At 37.7% G+C, this 17,366-nt stretch overlaps 1 protein-coding gene across 1 annotated transcript in view; it reads left to right on the forward strand.

Moving 5' to 3' along the window:
• rev3l (REV3 like, DNA directed polymerase zeta catalytic subunit) overlaps window positions 1-17,366 on the forward strand; it is a 334,113-nt gene that overhangs the window by 252,121 nt on the left and 64,626 nt on the right. Inside the window, exons 13-15 of the mRNA XM_028797593.2 lie at window positions 4-4,045; window positions 4,423-5,354; window positions 16,271-16,353. Coding sequence (XP_028653426.2) covers window positions 4-4,045; window positions 4,423-5,354; window positions 16,271-16,353 — 5,057 coding nt within the window. The remainder of the gene's footprint in view (window positions 1-3; window positions 4,046-4,422; window positions 5,355-16,270; window positions 16,354-17,366) is intronic.

Here is a 17,366-nt window from a genome sequence, read left to right on the forward strand (position 1 = left end):
CAGATTCATCATTAAATGAGAAGAGCTCCAGAACTCATTCATCTTTAACTGCTACAGACAAGATTCTTGGAAAGAGAAACCCATTTCCCAGTGAAACTGTTAATCTGGAACCACCTTCTGTAGCTAAGATAGTACTAGAGTGCAAACATCCACAATCACTACAGATTCACAACCTTGAAAAAGATACCCCATCTGAGAAGCACTTCCTTTCAAAAAGTTCTACAATCCCAGAGGATCAGACAGATTATACCTTTCGATTCCCAGATACATGTAATATTGCACATAAAACTGAAAATACTCTCACGGATGCTGCTAAAATAGATTTACCTCACATTTTTTCCTATGAAAAAAAAGTCACTACCAAGCTGGAATCTGATAGCATTCCATTTGAGAACAGTAAAGCTCATACCAGAAGAAAATACATCCGCATTAAAAATCCAGAAAAAGGGAAAATCACTCTGCTTCAGAAACGAAACTATTCACTCTCTTATTCAGAGATTAGAAACTCTTCCAATAAATCTGATCAGGAATTCAATCAAAAGAAAAATGACGGTTCCTTGCTCAGAATAAATAGTCCAAATGTTTTTCTTGATGGAGAGGATCGTTCAATTTCACAGCATGATGGAGATTACAGAAAAAACCACAAGAAGCCAGATATACGAGAGTTAAAAATCAGGTATGAGGATTATCAAGAGAAGATGACTGAGAAAGCCATTTGTAATCAACAGGACGTTCACTACAAGTTCTTTCCTAGTGTAATTCTATCTAATTGTCTTAATAGATCAGGCAATAAGAGTCCTAATAAGCTTGGCAAACTCGATTATGATGACCGACGGTCAAGGCTAAAGCTCACTAAAAAGAGAACTGTTAAGGAAAGCAAAGAGGCAAAAGGAATTGGAAGTGAGAGGGTGGGAATTGAAAAAAAAGATCATTCTTGTCTAATGGTAAATTCTCCCTGTATTCAGATTTCTAAACATGAGCAGTGGACACCTCCCTTATGTTCTGATGCAGACACACCTATTAGTAAAGACACTAGCAGTGAAAACAGTCTAGCTGTATCTTTGGTGTCCCAGTCTCATGTCCGGCCATGTTCAACACAGCTGTCTGGTTTACCTGGTAGTAAATACAGATTAAGAACTAAGCGTAAGGCAAGTTATGACACTGAAGATGGTGAACCTCGGCCTGGCTTCCAAATGACAAAATTATTAATGACTCCGTCAGAAACTTCAAAGGATAACTATATTCTTAGTAATCATGATTCTAAGTCACGAAAGCGCAAAAAGATGATAAAAAAGGAGCCTCCAATTATCATTAAATATATTATTATCAATAGATTCAAAGGGCAAAAGAACATGCTAGTTAAACTGACCAAAGTGAATGCTGATGAAGAACAGGTTGTGCTGACTGCTGAGAGATTAGAACAGTATGAAAAGCTGGCTCCATTGAAAGGTTTTTGGCCAAAGGTGCCAGAATCAACTGCAATTAAGTTTCCAGTCTCTTCACCGAAAACAAAAAAGTGTCCAAAGCGAAAAGCAAAGATTCATTCAGCAACGAAGAAAAAAGCAAACAGTACTCCAAAGGTATTAGGTGGAAAGGTTAGAAGAATAAGGAGGACTAAATCCAAGAAAAAAATGCTTACCCTGGCTACACTCCATCCTCCTTCTCCCAGTTACATTTCTGAAACCAATGATTACTCTGAAGAGTATACTGATGTTATGTCCAAGCTGGGATATCTCTCTGAAAAAAATACCAGTCCAGCAGATGCCTCACCACCACGATGTTGGTCACCTAGTGATCCTGAGCCTCAGCTTCTATTAGCTTTAGAACAAAATGACAACTTGCCTGTTAGTGATCTTGGGCCGAGCCTACTTGGTCATGAAGCAGAAAAACCAGCACTTGGACGTGGAGTTCGCAATAAAATTCGCAGCAGCAAACTTAACAAAATTGACTCCACTAGTCCAAAGAGGAGAAAACGGAGGACGATTAAAAATATTACAGAAGGTAGGACTATAACAAAGGAATCCCCAAAGCAAAAAATTGTTTGTAGAGGACAAGGAAGAAAAAAGAAAAACATTGACCTGCTATCTAGTACTGGACCAGGTCAAATTTCACTTGGCACTAAGCAAAGCCGTAAATCTCGGAAAAAAAAGATTCTGGAAGAGCAGAACACAAAGATTTGCAGTGAAATATATGAAGGCTCTCAAGCTGTGTTTCCCGGAGAGGATGTTCCTTTATCTGGATGTTCATCTGGGCATCTTCCTTCTTTTCAGACTACTACTTCAGGCAGTAGCGAAGGTGATGTTCCAAAAGTAAGAGACACAAATGGGAGCTCAGAGGCAACCTTAAGTGGAGAGAAGACTTTAAGGACTCACTCACAGAGTTCCAGGACATTAGAGACAACCACATCAGTGGTTCACCCAACAATTTGTGATGAGTCTGACCCTGCAAATTCCTGCAGCCCCCAAAGTATTGCCTCACATTCATGTTGTAACAATGAATCTCATCAAATATCATCACATTCACAGCCGTTCCCAGGCCCAGGGTCACTAAAGGTAACTGACCTAGCTTCTACCCAGAATGTCCTCTCTGTCATACAGGCTACAAAGCCTTGTTGTAATTCTACAACATTAAAGTTAGATGGAGCTGATTCAAATAACTCTTGTCATTCTGTACATTGCTATACCAGTCCTGTAAAGCCTGCTCCACTTAAGTCACAAATACTATCTCCATTACTCCTGAGCTGTAAGGATCAACCTAAGCAGCCACCTGATGTTAAGGAAGCAGCAAAACCTGCAAAACGCTCCAGCAAGAAAAAAATTCCTGAAAACAAAGAAAAAATGGATGGTTTTGGAATTGCACGTTTCACACCTATAAGAATAAAATCTTTGGCTAGTTTATCATTAGTGAATAAAATGGAAAGTTCCACAGACATTATGCCTTCTAATTCCTGCAAGAATGGAGAAAATTTGTCCCCTGTAGCTGATACACCTGTTGGGCTTGCAGTCCTAAAAGAACTTCTTCATAAAAAACAACAGAAAGTACAAGAAAGTGCTCCATTTCAGGATGTTTCCAGCATACACTATTTAATTAAGAATGATATTTGCTCTACAAACAAGCCTGTCAAAGTGAGAAAAGCAAGAAAACCACGAACTCCTAAAACACCTAACCTGAAACAAAAGAAACCTAGATGCAAAAAAGAAAAATCAGCAAAGCAGGAAGAACCAGTTAATCCTGATTGCTCTTTATCAGATAACAGCCCAGTGTTTCCTTCAGACCCAGGGTTCGAAAGTTGTTACTCTTTTGAAGATAGCTTATCACCTGAGATGCCTCACAACTATAACTTTGATATCAATACAATTGGCCAAACTGAATTTTGTGGTCTTTATATGGGCAGTCAGTTTGTGCCAGCTGATAAGAACTTACCTCAAAAGTTTCTGAGTGATGTGGTACAGGAGCCTGTTACTGGGTTGATGCTAGGTTTGGCAAATACTACTGAGAAGTCGTGTTCTGCCTTTGAAAGCCAGCAGCCTTATCCTGGACCTGAATACTTGAAAAGTGGCACACTGAGCCCTGAACTTTTTGAAAAGGTATCTGGAGAAAGGCAGAGATCTTCTTGTCCTGAAAAGGAGCAAGATTTTAATAGTTCGCTAAATCAGCAAATTAAAAATGCAGTTGACAGCGATGAGGGTGCTGTCCAGTCAGAGAGAAGAAACTCGTTGAACTGTGCCGATGCTTTCTTTCCGCTTCCCATAAACACAGCTTCTTTTGTAGAACTTCTTGGTTCTCCTACCAGAGATCTAATAGAAGGAACTGATGTGCTGATAGCAACTCCAAATAGTTCCCCAAGATCCATTAGTTCTCTGTCTCAATTAAAAAATGCCAGTCTCCCACTTCGCAGCACTGGAGGGGCACATATTCTCAAGCCACTGATGTCCCCCCCAAGCCGTGATGAGATTATGTCAACGTTGTTGGATATGGATCTTACAGAGACTGCTTATCAAGAGCCATTTTGTAGTGATCCTTCAGATGTTCCAGGAAAGCCAAGGTAACTTTTTAAACAATTTGGGGACACTTTTTTTGTTAATAGTTGTTTTTATGAAATTTTATTAAATAGCATGTATGTCACTTTTTATGTATATTGAATTATCTTCTGCTTCTGTTGTGGACCATATACAGTCTGGAAAACTATGATCTAATTAACAATTGGGTTAGGGTTTTTAGATCTGCAAAAAAATGCATGGATGAGTAAATGATTAGAATAGCAAATAATGTAGACTTCATCAAGTGTCCATTCGCAAACAAACTGCCTAGGTTACCAGAATCTGAACATATTAATAGCTGGAATTTGTTTGTTATGGATGTTTAGATTTGTATTCTTTTTTTTTAAATATGTAAAAACATTTGTGTATAAATATTTTTTAGGCAAATTGGAGGTCGTGTCCTTTCAATAGAGTCCAGGCTAGGGGATGGACTGGCTGAATTTGAAGGAGATTTCACACTAGAAGGATTGCAGCTATGGAAAACTGCATTTTCTGCAATGACACAGGTGGGATGTGCTCCTCTAAATGGATCCAACCTTTTGAACAACATTGGACGTGACCAAGTAAAACACAACTCTAAAGACAATGATCAGAAGGTGGTGATTATGCCTTGCAAAAGTGCACCCAGCTATCAACGTGTACAGTTGTGGCTCCAGGCTAAGAAGGAGTATGATCGTAGCTGTAAAACAACAAAGATGAAAATGGAAGAAAAGGAAGAGGTGGACAAATTCTGTGTAGCAGTTCACTCTGAGGGTAATGAAGCAGAGTCCACAAAGGGGTTGACAAATGAAAAAAGCTCTCCAGAACCAGTGGCTCCAGAAAAGGTTTCCTGTCTTTCAGCTAAAGAGAAGAATAATTCTCATCGTTTTATGCCTCTCAGTAATATTTCTGCTAAAACCTCACAAGCAGAAAGATCTCATCCTCTTGCAGTCAGGGTAGAGCAAGAAGATGATGTAGAGGATTCTTCTCAAGACTATAGTTCTCCAGATTCTGCAGTACTTACCCCTTGGCAGCAGACAGTTTCACCTGATTCCTGCAAGGGGTGTTTGGAAAAGGAAGAGGACAAAGAACACAGATATAAAAGGACTCCTCAAAGATACCACTATGGTTGCACAGAACTCAGCTTGTCAAATCTGGACACTCCTTTGACTACAAAGGGACAAAATAAACAGGAAGAGAAACGGACTCCAGATTTATGTTCTCCAGTATCTTCTGAATTATCAAGCCAGTTTCTGCTTTATGCTTCCCCAGTAATCCAGAAAAGAAATGCAGGCTTTTCTGAACCCATTTGCTCAACCCCAGTATCCACAAAAGGTAAAATCTTTGTCACAGATTAATAAACAAAATAAGTAAATAATGTTACCATGTACCTTAATGGAGTAAATGTAAACAGAACAGTAGATGCTGTATGTCATAGCTTCAAATGAAAAAAGTAGAGAAATTAGTTTGAAATGCTGAAGAAAGATTAAGAAGTTAAAAAATCCACAGTAAGTATATACATAACAGCAAATGAAACATGGCAATATTATACATAATATGTGTGCAGTGGATTCAGAAGGTATTCAGACACCTTCACTCTATACACACTTTATTTTGTCATTGATTTAATTTTAATTGCATTCATTTTCCATTTTTTCCCATACCTCTACACCAGCATTTCCCAAACTATGGGTCGCGACCCACTGGTGGGTCGCAAGCGAATATTGAGTGGGCCCTGAAACATAAGACGATATTCCGACCGATTGGGCTAACAGCCGGACGTCTTCTGTTTTTGTGACATTCTTTGTCACGTTGTGTTGTGTTCGTTAACGTACGCCCTTATAATCTTTTTAAAAACAATTATTAACGTTTGAAAATAATAATGGAAAAGTGGTTGAAACGGATAGCAAAAACTACGTCGCCGCCGCCGGTTGATTGTGATGAAAAGACGGAAGATGTTCTTATAAATGACAAAAGTGGCACTGAGGCTGACTTCCAAGCTCCCTCAACGAGTTCGCATGAATCGAAACGACGGAAAGTTGTAAGAAAATATGACCCTGAATATCTAAAACTAGGATTCACTTGGAATCATGATACGATAGATCCGCGTCCTCAATGCGTGATTTGCTATGAAATATTAGCGAATGAAAGTATGCGCCCAAGTAAGTTGACGCGTCATATAGAAAGGAAAGCATTCCCATTTTACGAATAAGCCAGTAGATTTTTTTCAAAGAAAATTGTTGGATATGAAATCTTCAAAAAATATTGTTTCACATTTCATTAATATTAATGAAAATGCTGTATATGCCTCGTACCTCATTAGCTTAAGGATCGCCAGAGCAGGAAAGCCTCATACCATTGACGAAGATTTAGTGTTACCATCGATTAAAGATGCTGTTGGAGCGATGTTTGGAGAAAAAGAAGTAAAGGAAATCGAGCGCATACCACTGTCCAATAATACTGTTGCACGACGAATCGACGAAATGGCTGAATGGGCAGAGGACGAATTAATCCGGAGGGTAGTTTGTAGTAAATATTATACGCTACAACTAGATGAGTCTACTGACGTGCAAGGCCTATCTCAACTATTTGTCTTTGTGCGTTATATATGGCAAAACGACGCGCATGAAGAAATCTTGTTCTGCAAGCCAATTAGTCGTGGAACGGCCGATGAAATTTTCAATGCAATTGATTCCTATATAAAAGAGAAAGGTTTACAGTGGAAGAACTGTTTCGGTATATGCACTGACGGTGCGCGGGCTATGTGCGGGAAAAATAGCAGTGTCGTTACAAGAGTTCTTAAACAAAGCCCATGTGCTTTGTGGACACACTGTAGCCTTCACAGAGAAGCACTGGTTTCAAAAGCATTACCTAATGATTTCAAAACAGTACTAAATACAGCTATGAAAATTGTAAATTATATTAAAACAAAACCCTTACAAGCACGTTTATTTCAAAAGCTGTGTGAAGAAATGGGTAGTCTTCATACATCTCTTCTTCTGCATACGGAGGTACGTTGGTTATCCAGGGTGAAAGTACTGACACGATTAGTGGAATTACGCAATGAAGTTACAATTTACTTGGAAGGAAAAACTGAATATATTGAATCTCTACTGGACAAAGAATTCATTCTCAAGCTCACATACTTGGCGGATATTTTTTCGAAATTAAACGAACTCAATTTGTATTTGCAAGGTTCAAACGAATCAGACATTTTTGCAGTTCACGATAGAATTTGAGCGTTTATGAAAAAGCTTATGTTGTGGAAAAGTTGTATTGAGGATGGCAAGTATGATTGTTTTGAAACTCTTGAAACTTTTATTATAGAAAACCAAGTGCAGCCAAAGACGAACGCACTGTCTGCAATTTCCACTCATTTATCATTGTTAAAAAATAACTTTGATGCCTATTTCGGGGAAGAGATGAAAAAGCTTGACTCGTTGAATTGGATTTGTAACCCATTTCAAGACCGCCTACCAAGTAGTATGTCAACAAAAGCAAGTGAAGAACTCATTGATTTATCAGAAGATATGTCACTGAAAAATAGTTTCAATCGCAAGCAGTTAACGAAATTCTGGCTCTCAGTTGCTGGGAACTATCCTTGCCTGTTTGATGAAGCTATAAAAGTCCTCCTCCCCTTCAGTACCTCATATCTATGTGAGGCCAGATTTTCGGCTATGATCAGCATTAAAACTAAATACCGAAATAAATTGGACGTATCAAACTCACTGCGATTAAAAGTAACTAAAATTGAAGTTGATGCTAAAGCTGTAATGACAAAAAATAGGAAACAAATACACCCTTCTCATTGAAATAACAGTCCTTGTAGGTATTTAAGTAATAAAAAATTGTAACTTAGTTGTTTTTTTTCTTATTTGAAAAGTCCTTCATTCATATTGGTGACGCTTAAATTTCCATAGTGACTGTTTGTGAGCTAAAGTACAATATATGTTGTCTGTGATGATAACAAATTAATGTCAAATGAAAAAAATACTTTAAACAAAATAAACAGCCCGAACAAATAAGACACCATTAAGTAGTTCCGCGACTCGCTACTATTGAATCTGAGCGTTACCAATATTTTATGCCCCCTTTTTAAGACGGCTAAGAGGTGGGTCCCGAATTTGGCAGTTTTTGTTAGGTGGGTCGGAGACCAGTCAACTTTGGGAACCACTGCTCTACACTCATTAATCCATAATGACAAAGTGAAAACATGTTTTACAAAATGTTTGTAAATTTATTAAAAATCAAAAACTGAAATCTCTCATTCATATAAGTATTCAGACCCTTAGTTGAGTACTTTGTAGAAGGCCTTTTGGCAGCAATTACAGCTTCAAGCCTTCTTGGGTAAGTCTCTGCAAGTTCTGCACACTTCGGTTTGTACAGGTCTTTCCATTCTTCCACAAATCTCCTCTCAGGCTCTTTTAGATTTGATTGCAAACATTTTTAATTCTGCCGTCTTCAGGTCTCTCCACAGATGTTTTATGGGGTTTATAAGTCTGGACTTTGACTGAGCTACTTGAATTGCTTTCAACTCCCAGCATCCCCAGCAGTATTATGCCATTGGGCAGGTTCAGAAGGCGTAGGGGTTACTGGGAAGAAGGATAATTAACAGTCTCTTTAAAAAGGAGCCAAAAAGATGTCAAGGGGATCGCGATCATCTGTCTGTGTTTATTTCTAAGCATTGCTCCCAATTTTGGATTAGTACTACAAACCAACAAGTTTGTTTCTCGATGTTTGTGCTTTCATGTGCTTGCTTGCCTGTGTTAATTAGTCTTTTTTTGATGCATGTTCGTTTGGGGAATGCTCTCAGTCACACAAATCTTGGTAGAACAAAACTTTACATTTCCTTCAGAGAGCTGTACACAAGGATTTTCATTCCACACACCATTGTCATCTGCACCTGCTTTACGGGTCTGTGTTTGGACTTTCCTGTTAGTGTTAATTTCTACTAAGTAGTGTCTTGTTTTGTTCAGTTTCATGTGTGTAGTGTATGTAAATAATTATAGGTAACGGGGATCTAGAGAAGGCTTTTGTGTACAAATTTTTGTTTAATATTGTTTTTTCTTTATTATTTGATTAATATATACTGTATTATCTTTATTATTGACTGAGTCATTGAGCTGCTGATCTCTGTGTGTGTGTGTGTGTGTGTGTGTGTGTGTGTGTGTGTGCGTGTGCGCACGCACGCATGCACGCACGCGTCAAGTCAAAGCTGGGTGCTTTTCTGGGGTCCCTGTAACAAAATAAGCAAATCACTGTCTTTGGACAGTGTGAATCTTGGTGTCCTTGTGACGACAGTCAGAGACTTGTCCCAAAGCCACTCCAGCATTGTCTTTGCTGTATATTTCACATCATTGTCATACTGAAATATGAACTTTCACCCCTGTCTGTGTTTGTGTGCATAATGGATCAGGTTTTCTTCAAGGACCTGTCTGTATTTGGCTCCTCAATTGTGACCAGTCTTCCTGTCCCCACCTCTGAGTAGCACCCCCATAGCATAATTCTGCCATCACTGTGCTTCACCATAGAGATAGTGTAGGATAGATGATGAGCAGTGCCTGGTCTTCATCAAACATAGTGTTTGCAGTTCTGCTCAGAGAGTTCAGTTTTTGTCTATTAAACCAGATAATCTTTTTCTCATGCTTTCAGAGTCCAAGTGGGCTGCCTGATGCCTTTTGCACAAGAATGAGTTCTGTCTAGCCACTCTACCATAAATGCCTGAATGCTGAAGTGCTTCTGAGATGGTCTCCTTCCATCTCAGCAGATGATTTCTGAAGCTCTGTGTTAAAGTAACCAGTGGATTCTTTGTCATCTTCTTGACTAAAACCCTTCTTGCCCAGTTACACAGTTTGGCTGGATAGCCAAATGTAGGAAGAGTCCTAGTGGTTCCAAACATCTTCCATTTCACAATTATTGAGGCCACTGTGCTCCTGAGAACACTCAACACACTAAAAGCGGTTTTATACTCTTGCCCTGAGCTATGTCTTGTGACAGTTTTATTGAGTAGGTCTACAGAGAGTTCCTTGGACTTCATGGCTTGGTATCTGTCCTGACATGTAGTGTATGTTATGGAATGTTATATACATGGGTGTGTGTCTTTCTAAGCTATGTCCAATTAATCTGAATTGCCACGGGTGTACTCAAGTCAGGTTCTAGGCCCATCTCAAGTGTAATTCAAGCAAACAGGATGCAAAATTTGGAGTGCCAAAGCAAAGAGTCGTAATTCTTATATGAATGAGAAATTTCATTGTTGTTTTTTTTATTAAATTTGCAAACGTTTCTGAAAACATGTTTTCACTTTGACATTATCGGTTATTAAGTGTAACCTGATGGACAAAAAAAGTAAATTTATCCAGTTAAAATTAACTATGCAACACAAAGTATGGAGTGAAGGGGTCTGAATACTTTCTGAATCCACTGCAAGTTTACATACACTCATCATGGACATGAATGTCATGGCAGCTGTGGGCTTTTAGTTATTTCTTGGAGCTGTTCCTTTTTTTTGGTGTAATGATTGTACAACATACATCATTAATGGCTCTAAAAAAACAAAAATGTGGTGCATAAGTTTGAATTTAATTTGGATTTTCTAAATCCACAAAGGGTCAAAATTACACATACAGGCTCAAATATATACATACACCCACTTAAACTTTTAAATAAGTGGTATTGAAGGTTCTACAATGTCTTTTAACTTGACAGGTGTGGTAGAAATCTACATCGTAATTAAAGAAAGAAACTTATCCTCTCAAAAAACACAGGAAAAAATCAGTAATCAGGCAGGAGAAAAGCTGTTCATTGTATCTTTTAATTACTCCTTAGAAAAAAACCTTTGCAGGAACATTCTTCAAAGGCAGTCTTTTACAGCATGGTCATATTGATCAGAGAAACAAAAATTAGAGGTTCATTTTATAAACTATTGAGTTTACATACAGTGTCAATCAATGCATTCATTTCACTCTGGTTGGTTCATTATTTACACCCAAATGACTTATCTAAAATAAAAGTCTGTTATATTTCGGTTCTACTTATATCTTTGAGTTGAGTTACTACCTTTGAAATTTCTGAGCATATAACAATTGACCATTTTGGTTGTTCTCTTAGTCATGTTTCAGTACATTTTGTTGTTCGTTTGACCTTTATCTGGTTTCCCTATATGCCTGCAAAGGTTTCTGACATTTATTAACCTAGTATGCTATTTCTTTAACATGAATGCTTTGCTACCCTAAAATTATTCTTCCACACAAGGCAAAGACCTATTAAATTTTCATAAGTGGCCATGATTGGCTACAATTGGGAAGTAGAGCCAACATAAAAAGGGTTTGTTTGATAGCACTAATTGGATTGACCAACACTCCGAACAATGGGAACGTCCAAGTAGCTCAAAGTGTAGATCTAAGAAAGAGAATTGTGGGTTTACACAAGTCAGGAAGGTTTCTTGGAGTAATTTCTAAGCAACTATAGTTTCGAAGATAATCAGTTCAAACAATTGTACATAAGTACAAGTTATTGGGAGGTGTCACCACTTTTCCAAGGTCCAGAAGACCCAAACTGTCATCCCGAGCTGAGAGGAAATTGTTTTTTTGTTCAGGAACCACCAAGGCCCAAGCCTGGCTGGAACACCAGTGTCATTGTTTACAGTATGGTGAGTTTTACATCACCATGGACTGAGAGGTTGCTGTCTAAGAAAGAAACCTGTCCTCCAAAATCAACACCAGCTTAACAGATATTCACAGCTACCAACATTGACAAGTAAAAACCGTTCTGAAGGAAACTTTAATGGTTGGATGAAACAAAGATTGAGTTGTTTGGCCACAATGACAAGCGGTATGTTTGGCTGAGTAAAGGTAAGGCCTTTAAACCCAAGAACATTGTACCAGCTGTGAAGTATGGTGGTAGTAGCATCATGCACTAGGGCTGTTTTCCTGCCAGTGGTATTGGTACATTACACAAAGTGGATGTAATAATGAAGAAGGAGGATTACACCCAAATTCTTCACCATCACCTCAAATCAACAGCTAGACAGTTGCAATGTGGATGCTTTTGGGTGTTCCAACACATTAGAACTCGTTGTGGAATGGATAAAGCAGGCTAACATTAAGCTTATGGAATGGCCTTCCCAAAGCCTAGACATCAACCTTATTGAGAATTTGTGGACTGTACTTGAAAGCCAGGTCTGTGCCGAGAAACCAACTTATTTAAATGAACTCTTACCAATTCTGCCAAGAAGAGTGGTCAAATGTCCAGCCATAATTATTCCAGAAGCTTGTTGATGGGTGCGAAAAGCATCTGGTCGAGGTGCCACTTGCTAAGGGACATTCAAACAAATATTAGTTGGGGTGTATATATACAGTTAGGTCCATAAATATTTGGACAGAGACAACTTTTTTCTAATTTTGGTTCTGTACATTACCACAATGAATTTTAACACAACTCAGATACAGTTGAAGTGCAGACTTTCAGCTTTAATTCAGTGGGGTGAACAAAATGATTGCATAAAAATGTGAGGCAACCAAAGCATTTTTTTAACATAATCCCTTCATTTCAGGGGCTCAAAAGTAATTGGACAATAGACTCAAAGGCTATTTCAATGGCAGATGTGGGCAAGTCCGTCGTTATGGCATTATCAATTAAGCAGATAAATGGCCTGGAGTTGATTTGAGGTGTGGTGCTTGCATGTGGAAGATTTTGCTGTGAACAGACAACATGCGGTCAAAGGAGCTCTCCATGCAGGTGAAAGAAGCCATCCTTAGGCTGCGAAAACAGAAAAAACCTATCCGAGAAATTGCTACAATATTACGAGTGGCAAAATCTACAGTTTGGTACATCCAGAGAAAGGAAGCAAGCACTGGTGATCTCAGCAACGCAAAAAGACCTGGACATCCACCGAAGACAACAGTAGTGGATGATCGCAGAATCATTTCCATGGTGAAGAGAAACCCCTTCACAGCAGCAAACCAAGTGAACAACACTCTCCGGGGGTAGGCGTATCGATATCCAAGTCTACCATAAAGAGAAGTCTGCATGAAAGTAAATACAGAGGGTGCACTGCAAGGTGCAAGCCACTCATAAGCCTCAAGAATAGAAAGGCTAGATTGGACTTTGCTAAAGAACATCTAAAAAAGCCAGTACAGTTATGGAAAAACATTCTTTGGACAGATGAAACCAAGATCAACCTCTACCAGAATGATAGCAAGAAAAAAGTATGGAGAAGGCGTGGAACAGCTCATTATCCAAAGCATACCACATCATCTGTAAAACACGGTGGAGGCAGTGTGATGGCTTGGGTGTGCATGGCTGCCAGTGGCACTGGGACACTAGTGTTTATTGATGATGTGACACAGGACAGAAGCAGCCAAATGAATTCTGAGGTGTTCAGGGACGTACTGTCTGCTCAAATCCAGCTAAATGCAGTCAAATTGATTGGGCTGTGTTTCATGATACAGATGGATAATGACACAAAACATACAGCCAAAGCAACCCAGGAGTTTATTAAAGCAAAGAAGTGGAAAATTCTTGAATGGCCAAGTCAGTCACCTGATCTTAACCCAATTGAGCATGCATTTCACTTGTTGAAGACTAAACTTCAGACAGAAAGGCCCACAAACAAACAGCAACTGAAAGCCGCTGCAGTAAAGGCCTGGCAGAGCATTAAAAAGGAGGAAACCCAGCATCTGGTGATGTCCATTAGTTGAAGACTTCAGGCTGTCATTGCCAGCAAAGGGTTTTCAACCAAGTATTAGAAATTAACATTTTATTTCCAGTTATTTAATTTGTCCAATTACTTTTGAGCCCCTGAAATGAAGGGATTATGTTAAAAAAATGCTTTAGTTGCCTCACATTTTTATGCAATTGTTTTGTTCAGCCCACTGAATTAAAGCTGAAAGTCTGCACTTCAACTGTATCTGAGTTGTTTCATTTAAAATTCATTGTGGAAATGTACAGAACCAAAATTAGAAAAAAGTTGTCTCTGTCCAAATATTTATGGACCTAACTGTATATTTGGGCCTGTATATATAAGTTTGACCCTGTATGAATTGTAGAATAAATTCTAACTTGTGCACCAAATTCTTGTTTTTTTTGTGCTATTAATGATGTATGTTGTACAATCATTCTACCCCAGAAAAGAAACAGTTCAAAGAAATCATTGAAACCCCACAATTACCATGATATTCATGTACATGATGAGTACTTCTGACCACAACAGTAGCTCTAAAAAATGAAGTTTGTGAAACTCATTAGGCTTTCGCCAAGAATAGCACATTTGGCTTTCTAAGACATAACACCAGGGTGCTGTTTATCTTGCGTAAGCAACACTGCATTACTTTCCAGGTCCCTGTACCCTTGAATGGTATGTATAATGGTTTAATTTACTAAAATAGAATGAGAGTTATTCTAGGCTAGCCTGGTAAAGTATTTGTTGTTCATAGCATTTGGTAATTTCCAGGAGCTAAGAGACACAAGGCTATGACCAAAGTGGTATTTTAATGTTAGGTGAGATCGGGACATATTAAATTCTTGGTATAATGATGTATCACCTGCTGAAATGTGCACACTTGTTAACAGAAGAGAATAAAGTTGAACTGATCTAAAATTGAAGTTAAAGTAGATATCCAGCTTGAATTTAACTAGGGTTAACTATTGAGCTGAATAGAATTTAAGTTGAAGTTTCTGACTGAAACCTGAATGTTACTAATAGTGTCAGGCAGGAAGCTTGTTTTTGTCCAATGTTCATCCAGCACTTATCTTTTTGTTTGCTAAAATCTAGTGTTTCATGCAAGTCATGTTTAAATAGGCTGAACAGAAACAAAGTTTTATGAGATTAAACAAGAGAGAAATGTTTGGAGCAACTGAATGATGGAGGGAACACCCACATTGGGTGACCAGTTTAAGTTGGTGCTCCGTAATGGATTAGACTGCTCATGTGTGTCAGTGAATTTAAGTAAAGGAGATCATCAGGGTTCATCATCAGATGAATGTAATTTGTGACAAAATTATCTTCCTTTATAATTTTCCACTGAAAGAATGCAATAAATGTCCAGGAGGCATAGAATAGATTATTGGGAAGGTGTTGTTCACAAAAGTTTTTATATGTAGTTTCTATATGTTTCTTTTTAAATTATCTTGTGATAGGATTACAGGAATTGTTCAAAGTGAAATGAAATTTTAATATACATTTAATATATCTGTTCTAAAAACACTGTAATTTCCCTGATGTCAGAGTTTAGAACAACTGGTTTCTTTGAAGACTGTTAATCAAAATTTTTGGAGGTTGGATCAGTGTGTAACCTGAAGATTGTTTCCATTGTAATTTATGACAATACATTGAGCATGTGAATAATTATGTTCACTTTTGATAGAGTCAAAGTCTTCATCTTAGCCTTTTGACAGCCCTCTCTGTATTGATTAAATAAAGATTTAAATTAACACAGTTCACATGACAGCTTAAAATTAACATACTCTCCAATAACTACCTAGCAATTTTGGTCTCTTGCTTCAGTTCAAGTAAAGTACCTAAGCTTAAGACAGATTTTTTTGCATCATGGCTGGAATGGAGTTGCATATTCCTTGTGTTGCACTGACTTGTAAAAAGGTATATTAAAAACAGTGATGTCTGCTATAACACCCACAGAACCACAGTTGCTTTTGAATTGGAAGAACCGCATATTAATGTTATCACCCAACTTGCTCCATTTGCTTTGTTCTTTTTGAAACTGATACAAAGAAAGTGATCTGGTGACTCCATAGAAATTGTAGCACTGAGGACAAGGATTCATGTTCATTCTCCTTAAAACTTTATTAAAGGGTTTATACAAATGCAATGAAACTATGTCAGTAGTCTTTAAGACTTTTTTTTGGACTTAGTTCTATAGTGGATACATATTGTGAGTTTAGAATACAGTAACTGGTATTTTTAACAATGAAAAAAAGTGCTCCTATGATATTGTTTTCATTATGAAATGAACCTCGGTTTAAGCCTACTATACACCCTAACAGCATTTCACAAAGTGCATATTGTTATAAATTTCTATTATTTTTTCTTCATTTTGATCTCCATTATATGATAGTCATGTATGTGTTCTGTGGTGTGTTGGCACCCTGCCTGGGATTGGTTCCAGCCTTGTGCCTTGTGTTGGCTGGGATTGGCTCCAGCAGACCCCCGTGACCTTGTGTTCGGATTCAGCGGATTGGAAAATGGATGGATGTATGTATGTGTTTGTTATATAAATAATGTTCTTTTTCTCTAGATTCTAAATCCCATAAATTGAATCAGCGAAGAACTTGTAATACTGATAGCCTAAGAAGGGTTCTGCTAACAACCCAAATGAAGGTACTGTATGTGTTATATGGATGTGGGATATTTACTGATTTAGTTTTATTTCTGTACATTTTCAATTCTGTTAGGCTTACTATAAAGTCATTACATTTGTTATAGCAATAAGCACATTTGCACCATGTGTGTTTGTATAAATGTATGGTGATCGATCACACGATTTGTAGCAAAGTACCAAAATTTTGAAATTGTATAATTTCACTTTAAAAAATATGATAATAATCTGAAATGTGTCCAGAGTGCATAGCAGTCTTTAAGAACAAATGAGAACTGGATAGATTAAACAGACTGGTGATTGTTTTAAAAAATACTATTTAAATATCTTCTCAGAACATGTAATTAATATTATACATAATCACATTTTGATAGGAGGATGTCATACCCAGCTGGGTAATGGACTGTAGTAAGATAAAAAGTTAACATTAGGTGATGTTCATTCCATAGTCCATTTCAGAAAAAAGATTGTAGAAGTCGGTTGTTAATATTTTTATTCATACTATGCAAGAACAGACTTTCAAACCAAATATTCATCTCAGCAGTGAGACTTTTTTAAACCTTCGGGAAACCAAGTATGTTAAAGTTAAAGCAATTGTACAATACATTTTTGTTTTTACATTTTGTAACATTTCACCTTATTTCCATAAAACATTTAGCTGTGCCATCAAGTATTCAATATAAAATCTTCCATTCATCTGCATGCAAAAGGTTGTGGGAATCTGTCGCATACTGCTGAGTTATTTAGTAGAGTTGGTAACCTTAACAGTTTGTCCATGAGTTTACCAAATAAGCTCATTTGCTAAACGGGTTCATCATGTGTCAGACTTTGGTATATTAGCCTGATTCTTGCATAAGGCCCTTTACTTAATGCATTCCTTGTCATATGAGCTATGGATGCTGATCTTAACAAAATATTTTCAATCTTAACAGTCTTATTTGTGCTTTAATTAAACCCATTTAATTAGATACCCAAGTACAGTGGCTTCAGTAGCAATGGACTTTAGCCTTACCTG

This window comes from Erpetoichthys calabaricus, chromosome 3, assembly GCF_900747795.2.
Source record: "Erpetoichthys calabaricus chromosome 3, fErpCal1.3, whole genome shotgun sequence".
NCBI classification, from domain to species: domain Eukaryota; kingdom Metazoa; phylum Chordata; class Cladistia; order Polypteriformes; family Polypteridae; genus Erpetoichthys; species Erpetoichthys calabaricus.